The 12,626-nt window shown below is 35.9% G+C and overlaps 1 protein-coding gene across 1 annotated transcript in view; it reads right to left on the bottom strand.

Moving 5' to 3' along the window:
- Nucleotides 1–10,814, bottom strand: part of LOC150078531 (alpha-scruin-like) — a 153,318-nt gene extending 142,504 nt beyond the window's left edge. The window contains exon 1 of the mRNA XM_090384599.1: nt 10,765–10,814. Within this exon, the coding sequence (XP_090240725.1) occupies nt 10,765–10,807 (43 nt within the window). The 5' untranslated portion in view covers nt 10,808–10,814. The remainder of the gene's footprint in view (nt 1–10,764) is intronic.
- Between the last annotated feature and the right edge of the window lie 1,812 nt (nt 10,815–12,626).

The following is a 12,626-nucleotide window of genomic DNA, read 5'->3' as shown; positions in this document are numbered from 1 at the left end:
ATCTGTAAATTTTTAATGCAGGAATAATCACTGCTGATAATCAGGTCAAGAGTGTTACTCCCTCTTGTTTCCTCTCAAACATGCTGTTGTTGAAAACAATCATCCAATAAATAAATCCACGAAAGCCTTGCTAGTATTAGAGTGACCAACCCACAAGTTCCAGTCAATATCTAGGAAGTTAAAATCCCCCATTATAAGACACTCTGATTTACTGGCCCACCCTATTTCTCTGTATAATTGTTCATTGTACTCATTAGAGTCATTAGGCCTATAACAAACTCCTACCCTCATTTTTGCTTTCCCAGTGCCTATGTCACACCAAACGGACTCAACCTTGCACTGTCTATCTATGTCAACTGGATACACTTCCTTAGATTTTATGTGTTTCTTAACTAACAACATAACTCCTCCTCCCTTTCTATCAGGTCTATCCTTTCTGTACATATTCTATTCTGAAAAATTCCAATTCTGCATCACTTATATCCCAACAATATCTGCCTTGGATATCTTAACCAACATTCAAATTCATCAAATTTGTTTACTATACTTCTAGCATTGGTTTACATGCAAGTATACATGCACCTGTTCTTACTCTTAGTTACTCTAACACAGCCCATATATTTATTTGTTTCATGACCTCCCAGCAGTTCCTGAAATCCCCAGCAACTGGCTTTCTGGGCTGCTGCTCATTCCAATAGAAGCAGTGCGAGAATCATTTTCATGTCTGCCTGCGGCTACTGTTAACCTATTAGTCTGTTAATCTCCCTCCACAAGCTAGCAGTTTTCTGACCCACCTAACATTGCCTCGATAGCATCAGCATATATTCTTGCACCCTTTCTATTTAAGTGTATCCCATCCCTGTAAAAGCAATCTCTCCAAGGGACAAAACTTTTCGACTTGTCGTGATCACAGGTGGGAAACTGACTAATGTGAACTGCCCCCATGCTATTTGTTACGAGATTACTTTGTAACCAACATGCGTGAAAAAGTCCAAAAATCCAATATGATCAAATGTCTCCGTATGTTAATTGCATTTTTTTTCTATTTTCATTTCTTATGTTTCAGTTATGAAAAGTCTTATGTAATCATGATGTGTGCTCAAAACCTTAGCTTCATTAAACAAAAAGACGTGATCCTCATTTATCGAATGAAATGATAGTTCAGATGCTGCTGTCCTTACTGCCCTAACCGAAGCCACATGTTGCTTTAAACTAGTATCTAAAAGGCACTTAGTGTAAACAACATATGAAGAATCACAATTACTGCATGGAATATTGTAAACTACATCGAGTAATTCCATATCTGAAGAGGAAAATGCAGATTGCTTTTTCAGAACGGAATGCTGTTTTTCAGTGGGCTTTGCTATTACGTTGAATCAGTGTCCCTAAAAAGAATACTGAGTTGTTTGTACCATTGTTGGACATATGGAATCATGATAAAATATTTTTTCCCCTCCTTGTTGCTGTTACCATTATTTACCAAACTTTCTTTAGCCTGCATCCTATTTACGAATATCCATATTTAGAAACCTGTATGTAAGCTCTTCAATTTCGTGGTCTAATGCAGTCTGCATTGTCATATATTTATATGCATTTGTGAATTGATTTTAAATAATAGAAAATTATTAAAATTAAAATAATAGAAAATAATTTCAAATAATAGCGAAAGGATGGTAACTCGAATAATGTGGGTACGAGGTTATTACCACATTGAGCAAGACTTTTGCAGCTCCGGTGAACACTTAAGTTTTCATTTATATTTAGTCGTTTAATTGACTTAATTGTTATATGAAATAATTTTTCTATAAGTAGATTTAGAGTTCTAGCCAAGCTCCGTGGTTATTTTTGAATCTAGATGGCGATTTTAAAAGATAATACTTAGTGTCTGTAGACTTTACATTCGTAACTTGCTGCCATTGTTATACGATACGGAACAGCATAGGGTTTAACGTAAAACTAGATAGAGAAATATGTAACACTGTATTAGAAATCTGTTAGATTAGTAACAGATTTCTAATACAGTGTTATAATTAAGAAGCAAAAATTATTAATCTTATTAAAGTTCCTTGTTAATTAAATTATACGTAACATAATCATGACCCAGAATAGAGCAGAAAAGCATGGTTCACAAAATAGCCAGTGTTGTGGCTTGCAGGAGAACCGAAGGGCTCTCCTGCGAACCGGTGGGTCGGAAAACTGCTAGCGTGGGGGGGGGAGGATACACAGACTAAAAGGTTAACAGTGGCTGCAGGCAGAGGCAAAAGCGATTCTTGCACTGCTTCTATTAAAATGGGCAGCAGACTGGAAAGCAAGGTAATGGAGATTTCCAGGACTGCTGGGAGTCATAGTGGAACAAGTAAATATATGGGCTGGCTGTGTTAGGGTAACTAAGAGTAAGAAGAAGTGATGTATACAGGTAGTTCCTTACTATATGAGTTAATTTGTTCCTAGCACACGCTCGTAAAATGAAAACTCGTAAAGCAGGAATTTATTTCCATAGACATAATGGAGAAAAATAGGGGTTACATTATCAACAATGAAATTATGTTAGCTAATTAGTTTATGTTTAAACTAAGATTGATTTATCCAAAGAAATGAAAACAGCCTGAAAAATAAAGCAAATTATAATAATAGAGAAATTATTTATGACTTACAAATGTTAAAGAATGTTTATTCTTCCTCATCATCATCAACTAAATGCACACTTGTTTATCACTCATTATTGGCTTGTTGCACAAGGAGTTGCCTTCTTCGCAAATGCTTCAAGAGGCATTTATTTCCAAGATAATTTTCTCTTTTCTTTATAAATTTCAATAGCATGCATAAGCATTTTTTTATGAAACGCACAAATTGAAACTAACACGATTTGTGCAGAATAACGTTTACAAAGCTTAAAAAACAAAAAGGAATGAAGAGAAGATTCTGAAAATTTATTTATGTTTTTTATATGATTGAAGATTTCAGCAAAGGGGAAACACGTTTCACCAAAGTAAAAAAACCACACAATTTCAGCTATCAGTATATTCTCAAATGCAATAAAATCGAGTTTGCTACCCGTTTATAATTGCTTGCAGTAACAAAAAAGCCCAATAAACCGGAAAGTGCAAATTATTTTATGGTCATGACCTCCAGAAATGTGCTTTAGAAAAATATCACAAAGCCATTCAAAATTGGTTCTTATAACAGAACATAGGATAATGATGAAAGTACAGGCATACCTCGATTAACGAATAGGATGCGTTCCACAAAATTACTTCGTTAAGCGAAAATTCGTTTTCAGAGGTAAAAATACTATGGCCAGAATAGGGATACGTTCCTACTTAAAGAAAATGAAAAGCTTTTTTTCGAACAAAGAAAAGTTTTATTAAATAAACAGTCAACTTACATACAAAGTGAAATCACATTTTAAAATATGAGGTTAAAGTTGATTGTTTATGCTTTTTTTCTCTTTCATTTAACAATTGCCTATACGGAGTTATTGCATTTAACACTGATCGCTTAACTATAACACTTCTTCCTAAATCAGGATCATTTTCACTAAAAAAATTTAAAACGTTTTCAATGTCATTTAAGCACCTTTTTAAATCTTTGGTTGTTAACACTTTTTCGGCAGGAACTTCTTTAACTTCGCCTTCATTATCTTTGTCTTCGTTGCTAACAAGGTTTTCTAAATCTTCCACTGAAAAAACCATCATCTTCTGCATTCAATAAATTTCTAACATCCTCTTCATCGACATTTTCGAAACCTATTGATTGAGCCATCTGGATAACTTCATTTCTAATTTCTTGGATGTTATTTTCTTCTTCTAGTACAACTTCTGGCCATATTTTGCGCCAAATTCCATGTAAGCATTTCTTGGTGACTTCTTTCCAAGAACTATCAATGTTTTCAATTGCGTTTTTAATGGTGTAATTTTTCCAAAAAGTTTTAACTGTCATTTCCTCTTTATCCTCTAGTTTTGTTAAATTGCTTAATGTTCGACGCAGATAATAAGCTTTAAATGATGCTATTACTCCCTGATCCAATGGCTGAATCAGGGAAGTTGTGTTTGCTGGAAGAAACACAACTTTGACAGGAATGCATGTGTCCAACGTGTTAAGATCAGTAGGATGTCCCGGAGCATTGTCTAACAACAAAAGAGCTTTTTCTTCAAAGTTGTTTTTTTTTGACAATACCGTTTTACTCCAGGACAAAAGTGGTTAACAAACCAATCAGTAAATAACTCCTTGGTAACCCACGCTTTTCTATTTGCTTTCCATATTACAGGTAAATTCATTTTTATGTTACCTTTTAACGCCCTCGGATTTTCTGAATGGTAAACTAATAACAATTTTAATTTATAATCGCCAGAGGCATTTGATCCAAAGAGTAACGTTAAACGGTCTTTGGCTGCTTTGAACCCAGCAGCTGATTTTTCTTCAATAGAAATGAAGCTTTTTGTTGGTAGCCGTTTCCAGAACAAACCGCTTTCGTCAACATTGAACACCAAATTTGGTGGAAAATTTTCACATTCAATTATTTCCTTTAGTTTTTCTGGAAACTTATTTGCAGCTTCTCCTGTTAATTTTACACTATGAATCCTGGCCCGTTTTTTTAAATTTCTCGAACCAACCACGAGAAGCCCTAAAGGTTTCTGTAATTTCTTCAGTTTGTTTAGATTTCAGGTGATTAAACAAAAATAATGAAAAAGTTCTTGAATCACCATTTGACTTAAAGGCATATGACGTTGTGACATATCATCTATCCACAAACTTAACATTTTCTCCATTTTTTCTAAAATTGGATTCCTTAAGCGAGTTAATTTTGCCGCTGTAACATCTGTACAATTTTGAGCAGACTGTTTTATTTTTTCTGATTGACTTAGTATGGTTGTTAAAGTTGATTGCGCTAATCCTAAAGAATGTGCCACATCGGATTTTCTTTCGCTGCTTTCAACACGTCGTACGATATTTAGTTTAGTTTCCAAAGAAATTGCTTTTCTTTTCTTTGATTCTGACATTTTAATTAACTAAAACAAAAATATTTCTATTAAAATTTACAAAATCTACGTTATGTAATGCTACAAAGAACCTACGTCGATTATTGCAATGCGCCACACTGAAACAACGTCAAATCATGTAAACAACAACTAAATTATGCGATTGACGCGCAAAACTGTTATAACAGACACGCCCGCAGCTCGGGAATACGTAACGAGTCGCCGTCAGTCACCAATCGAATGATTGTCGGGCGTTGGTCTTAAATTGGAATATTTTTTTATGTTAAATGGGGCTTGAAATTGCCGACTTCGTTATATCGAGGCTTCGTTATCAGAGGTAACGTTAACCGAGGTATGCCTGTATAGTGCATTTTAATGATTTGAATTGCTAATTAATACAATTTACACTATAAAAAAACCCAGCTTTTGGAGAGTTATACAGCGAAAATTTCAACTTCAAATTCTTAAAAAACAATGTGTTATTGAGTACACATTACGATATGTTCACGATACGATGGTAACGGATTAAAATCGTAAAACGGGGTACACTGTATTATATAGCTACGTGTGTGGTTTCAAACATGGTATTTAACATTCATTTTTTGCAGTTAATGTTTGTATTTTCAATTTTGTCGATACCTGATATTCGAGGGGAAAAAAAAAAAAAAAATCGTATGCATACCCGGAAACTCAAAGTGAAAATTTTTAATGTGGTAACAGCCTGTACTTTCAGGTACACTAATGCTAGAAAGTATAGTAAATAAAATTGATGAATTTGAAGTGCTGATCAACACATCAAAGGCAGATACTGTTGGAATATGTGGTGTCACACAGATATCAGCAATGCAGAATTGGAAGTTGGGGATGTATGTGTACAGAAAAAACAGACATGTCAGGAAGGGAGGAGGGTTTATGCTGTTAGTTAAGAAACACATAAAATCCAAGGAAGTGCATCCAGCTGACATAGATGGACAGTGCAACTGTGAGTCTGTTTGGTGAGACATCAACACTAGGAATGAGAAAATAGGAGTAGGAGTATGTTATAGACCCAATGAATCTGATGAGTATAATTTGGCTGGTGCAGCTCTGTACCTCACATGGTTCCTTTGGTAAGCTTTTCCCATATCCAGGCCACTCCTATGAGAAGCTACAGGTGAAAGCCTGACTTGTCTTTAAGTTTTGCGCACCAGTGTATAACTGGATAGATCCCAACCACCCCACGTACTTTTCTTATGTTTAAATTCAACGATTTCTCTTCCACGTTGATCTCAATTATTACAAAATCATTATCTCCCTGTTAGAGTTTGATAAACGTCTGGCCTCCACTTCCTCACAGAATTGCTCATTGTGAATTTAGATGCAAATTACTCATTCAGTTCGTCATATACCCGAGCAGGATCAGCAAAACCATTGATATCAATTGAACCAATCTGACTCATCCCCTTCCTTCTAGAGTGTACATAAGTCTTAGATGTTTCTCCTTTGCATCATTTGCCAAAGATTTCTCATAATCTGCCTAAGCTTGCCTAACCTACTTTGTGACTTGATGACAGACTACCTTATATCTACTATAGGCTTCTGTGTCGCCTGATAATTTATATGCATCCCATGCACTTTTCTCATCTGCCATGAGTTTCATTAGTTTATCTGACAACCATTTAGGCTTAAACCTTGAAGAGCATTTCTTAGTTGGTATTTTTTATTATTTTTTTTTTAATGAAAACCCGAAACTAAGGGTATTATAGATGAGTCTACAGTACTTAGTACCATGCATGGCTTGGAGATGATGATGAGAAAGAAATATCTACGGACATTTTCAGGAAATAAGTCATGAGGGAAGAGCAGCGACCTCCTTTATTCATTCAACTTCCATAAAATTAAGTTGAATGAATAAATGAAGAAGAAGAAAAGTTGGTTCTCTGAGTTTGAAGTTGAACAGTAAAAAGATGTTGACTGGTTGAGGCACGTGTTTGAACTGCTTTTAAAGAGAGAGCAGGAATTATAGAAGTCAATTCAGAAGAACAGTGCCGATGGATGTACCTATAGAAAACACATGCAGCAGAAAGAGAATGTCTATAAGACAAAGAGTGAAGAGACTCTGTAAATGAGTTATTAATTAACCTAACTGCCCTCTTTTGAATGGAATCTGGAAGCCTGAGAGACAGATTTTGGGGCACCACCCTGTCTCTCACATGGAATGGGGTGGAATGGCAACATGGAATTGGGCGGTGCACCACCCCATGGAATATTGTGCCCACCCCGACTTGGGCACAATATTCCATGGTAGAACAGATTTTAGATTTATACAGAGTGAACAGCTGTTGGAAGAAAAGTAATGCTATAAGCAAAAGAGAAAAGCAAGTTTTTTTAGATGCAGAGAATCTCCAATAGAGATCTTGCCTATAAATCAGTCATTGAAGATAAGCATAGGTGCAGAAGAATCCTTTTTTTTGCAAGATAGAAGTCAGGATTCAGTTTTAGAAGAACTGAAATCAACTAAGTGATCTTTGCTCCACTAGAGAATTACCTGGAGATTAGCATTTAAGGAACTGGTAAGAGATATTTAAGATGTTGAAGCTGTTTGTGGAGGGCAAGGTTTCTCAAACTGGAAGATGAAATGAATATAGTGTGCCATCATCAGCAAAACTATGGATACTATATCAGTCAAAGATCATTAATATACAAGAGGAAAGGAGTAGGAGAAAGAACTGAACCTGGGGGAACACCAGCATTAGAGGAGAAGTTAGCAGACAGAGAATCATCTACCATCACCTGCAGTTTGGGGTCAGAGAGAGAGAGAAAACTCGATACCCAATTACAAAAAACAGTTGGCAAACCATAGAAGCTTATTTAGAAGTCCTTTATGCCAAACACCATCAAAAGCCTTTGAAATGTCAAGAGGAACTGTTGATTTAACCACATTTTACCTCTGAATTTGTCCATAGATGGGTAACATAAGCCAGAATATCGCCAATTGATCAACACTGATGGAATCCATACTGGTGATCATTGATCAGATGGAAGGTTTCCAGATAGTTTAAGAGTTCATGGTTAATTGATTTCTCCATTACTTTAGAAAAAGTAGAAGTAATTGCAATGGGATGATATCTGGATGGGAAGGATAGTTTTTAGTGCTTGGCTGGATATGAGCAAATTTCCAAGCAGAAGGAAAAACACCTTTGGAATAAGAAAGTGAAAAAAGATGACAAAGAATAGGAGTAAGTTCAGGAGCACAGGTTTTGAGAATAAGTGGAGAAATACCATCGGGACCTGGAGCTTTCTTAGCATCAAGATTCTTCAAATTCCTTCTGACATCCTTTTGATGGAAGACCACAGGAGGCATTGAATGGAGCATGTTGGGAATGAGTTGGAAGAAAAATGGGATGCTAGCAGGTCAGCTTTATTCTTGGCTGAAGTGACAATAGAACCATCTGGTTTTGACAGAAATGGGAGTAGTGATGAGTAAAAGGTGTGGTCAATAGCTGTGGCAAGAGACCACGATGCTTGACTATCATTCAGACAAGAAACAAGTTTTCTACTCTTAGCGTGTTTTAAATCTAGTTTGGACTGATTAATAACTGCTTTATAATTGTTGTGAGCTTTGGTGTAAGCAGAAAATGAAACTGAAGATTTGTAAACAAGCCAATTATGATATGCAACATTCTTCTCTTGAACCCTAGCACATTTATTGAAAAACTGAGGTTTAGATAAAGGTCAAGATTTTAAGGTATAGTGTGGAATAACGGATTCCATCCTTAATAGAATAATTTCACTGACAAAATATGAGCAAATGTTGACATCAGAAGTTTTGAATCAGCAATCTGACCAAGGAAAGAAGAAAAGAAAACTCACAGATGCCACTGAATACGAGGTTTGGAATGGCCATGAGAGAAAGTTTCCATTAAGAAGAGACTATCACCTATGATCTGAAGTGCTTAGTGGACCATTCACCTCAACATTTTACTTAGACGGGTTGTTCGTGAGAAAAATATCAAGCATGTTGAACGTGTGGTTAGGATTGTCTGGTATTCTGGTAGGTAAATGAACAATCTGTGCAAAGTCATTAGTAATAGCAAAAACCTCAGCATCTTGACAGCTGGGTCCAGGTGACTATATAATGGAAGCCAGCTGGAGTTGTGAACATTAAAGTTAATAAGGAAAATTTCCTCACTGTTAGGAAAGTTGGACTGGAGAAAGTCAAGTTTCAAACAGAGGAAGTCAGAGAGTTCCAAGTGACTAGTGGAGTTGGGGGAATGGTAGGGACAACAGATGAATTTGACAGTATTTGGTAGAAAGATTTTATGCCAGAGAAGATTGAAAAGAGGAGATTCCAAATTCCAAATTACGAAGGCTCTGACAGGAAATATTGGAACGGATATATGCACAAGTACCACCTTTGAGGCAAAAGGAATCATACAGCGAATAATTTGGGCAACTGAGAAGAGCAGTGGTTGAATCAACCAATAACTGAGATTCTCTCAGAAATAGTACATGGGGTTTGGCAGACTGTAATAAGTGGAAATGGACATCATTGAAATTAGAACTTAGATCACTTATATTTGTGGAATGAATGAGTATTTCAGAGATTTACATCTTTCAGATAACTTTGATCTATAAGTTTGACAATTCAACGCGTATTCAGTAGTAAAAAAAGGTTGCTGTATGAAGTAATGAAATTTTTGGATATGGTTTACACATGGTATGAATATAGCCAATTTCTTGACATAATGTGGGTTCGACAATGCTCCTTACATACACACTACTCGGACTCCCTCCATCACTATCTGGCAGAGTATAGGCAGCGAGATTATACACTAGTTGATCAGGAAGCCTAATAGAGAGTTATCAATAGCTTCAGTCTGGTGTACTAGCAGCTGGCCTGCAAACACCATTTTAAAATGAGAAGGTAAGAAAAGCCTAGTAGCTTTCAATTAATTCCTTGAATACTTCACATTTAGAATTTTCTGTTGGTTCCCACTGCATAGAATTTAAAACTGACTGAGACCACCATAGTCACCTTTATGAAAGCAAACACCCTTCCTTTTCCCCCCCTGATGGTAGTTACACCTTTAAGTAAATCTCACATGAGTATCCATCACAGTAGATCACTGCCACCTAGTGGTTCCTTTATCTGTAGATTCTTAATGCATGAATAATCATTGTTGATATCAGATTAAGAGTATCGCTCCCGTTGCTTGTCTCTTAAAAATAGCCGTTTAGAAAACAGTAATCCAATAAAGCCACAAAAGTCTTGCTAGCGTGTGTGAGTGATCATGCACACTCTCAATCAACAATTTCTGGAGTGATGGGTGATGCAAGTCTTCCATAGCATGGGTCATCTTCCTCCCTCATTTAAATTCTGTTGTCCATTTCTTGACCAAAGAATGGAATGGGCATCCTCCCCCTTGCTGCAATAATATCATCATAAATTGTATTTGGCATTAGTCTCTTTTCCCCAAATACTGAATGACCAGATGGTGAGTGATTTTGTCCATATTTCCTCATTCACACAACTCTGTTCATTTCAGGACCTGTTATTAAAAAAGATGTTATTAAAACTGGATGAAATTTGCTGGGTTACTAGTGTTTCCCATTAAGCACAGAAATTTTTAACATTGTACTACTACCCTTTCAAGTTCAGGCCAGAAACTTTTCAATTTAATTTTAATTTTCTGAATAATACAAATTTTAATTTGTCTGTTTATTTTTAATGGATACCTTATTGTTGCCTTACCTTCAAGAATAGTAAACACATAAATATTGCTTCATATATTATATTACTCACCATATGAATAATTAAGAGGATCGCGAGGATGAAGTCCACCCATTACTAAAGCTACTGGTACCGAATCATCCTGCAAGTATTCAACAGATCTCATTGTGTGAGCAAATGATGGCAACGGATCGACTCTTCTTAATCCCAGGACTTTCCTAAAGTAATAATATATTTACAACAATATAAATAAAGACACATACATACATACATGTACATGTATTTGCATTTAAATATATATGTATTATCACACTGAATTCATTCCTAAGAAGGGAAATTAACATCACAGAAGTTGTTGAAATGTTACATTTGAAAGTACAAAGGTGGTATCATTGTGAGCAACATTTAACTCAACAGTACGCAGGCATGAAAGGTAGCAGTGCAGAAAATTTTAATAAAAACATTTGCCAAAAAATGCAAGGCTCAGTAAGTTCTACATTATATACACAATAAACATAAACTAATAGATATCCAAATAGGGATTTATGCCTATCTAAAAAGAAAAAAAAAGTAAAGTGCAGCCATTATCAACCCACTGCAGGATGGAAGCCTCCTCAACAATTCATGCTGAGGGAAATGGACCATAATCTGCCACGCTGGTCCAGTGCGGGTTGGCAGATCGACCGTATTCAGCAGTCAGGGGCTTGAACGCCGGTCTACTCAAAGAGCGTGTGCTACTGCACTCCCGCTCCTGCCCACTCGGCTACGTAGACTTCCTGTAACGTATGCCTATCTGTAACCAAATAAGGATAAAAGCTGAAAATAGGTTACATAAAAGCACACCAACCAATAATAGTAATACAGTAAACAAAAACATTTTATTTCCTTTCCATATATTGAATAATGGTACCACCAATTAAATAGACTTTTCAAAGACACTGAATTTAAAATTGTATCTAGACCGATGAAGAAACTACATGCAGTTAAATAATAACTAAATAATCAATCAGTCCAATCCTCCTTTGCATTTCTAACAAGAATCATTTCAAACAAATGATTCTTGGTATGAAGAATCAAAAGACTGTGATTCTTCATACCAAGGCTCTACACTCGATATGAGGGTCAAGCAACATTCAACATCTGTTCTTGCTTCCCATTATTCTGCTTCAAATTGGCTTTCCAAGCTGTCAATGAAGGCCAGACCTTTCTATTAAATGAAGCAAAAGTACTTGACATTCAACACAATTACACAAAGTTGCTAATCAAGGAGACCCTTGAAATTAAACTGCACCAAAATTCAATTAATGCGTGTTGCCCCTATCCTATCTCAGATCCTTGGTCCTTCACGCATATGCACCAAGATAACAACTAATCTTTCTGCTTTAAATTCCATCATACACTTCGCATTTTACCATCCTGTGATCGAGAATAAAGTTGAAAAGCCTTGTCCACTTCAGAGAACTAACAAAATTTTTTAAAATATTATTTTGGCATCCATTTAAGTATGAGCCTAATGTCTTCTTTCTCTCGTGGATATTGGCTGGTGGCTTAATGTATTTTGGGGGCAAGTTTGAGATTCTTAGACCTTTGATTCCAGGTACATTGGTTCATCAATTTTGTCTTTGAGTGTGAAGAATTCATTTAAGTTATTTTGTACTCATTTGAATAATGGTGAGGGTTAGCTTTGAAGCTAATATTATTATTATCCATAGTGAATATCATTTAAGAAATGCAATTCTACTGAATAAGGCTAAGTTACCTATAATGGGTATTGAGAAATGTGGAAGTCTTTATGTAAAGTTTGCTTTGTGGTAGCTGTAAGAAATCGCACTTTGATTGACAACAGTTGTCAGTTATGGTCAGCAGAAAACAATGGGGGACAAACCTCATGCACTGAGATTATCACTCTATTGATGTTATTATTATTGGTGTTG

The sequence above is a fragment of the Mastigoproctus giganteus genome, chromosome 11, assembly GCF_048544385.1.
Source record: "Mastigoproctus giganteus isolate SK-2022 chromosome 11, ASM4854438v1, whole genome shotgun sequence".
Classification (NCBI taxonomy): domain Eukaryota; kingdom Metazoa; phylum Arthropoda; class Arachnida; order Uropygi; family Thelyphonidae; genus Mastigoproctus; species Mastigoproctus giganteus.
The sequence above is the reverse complement of the archived record's forward strand: the minus strand, read 5'-3'. Positions and strand labels throughout refer to the sequence as shown.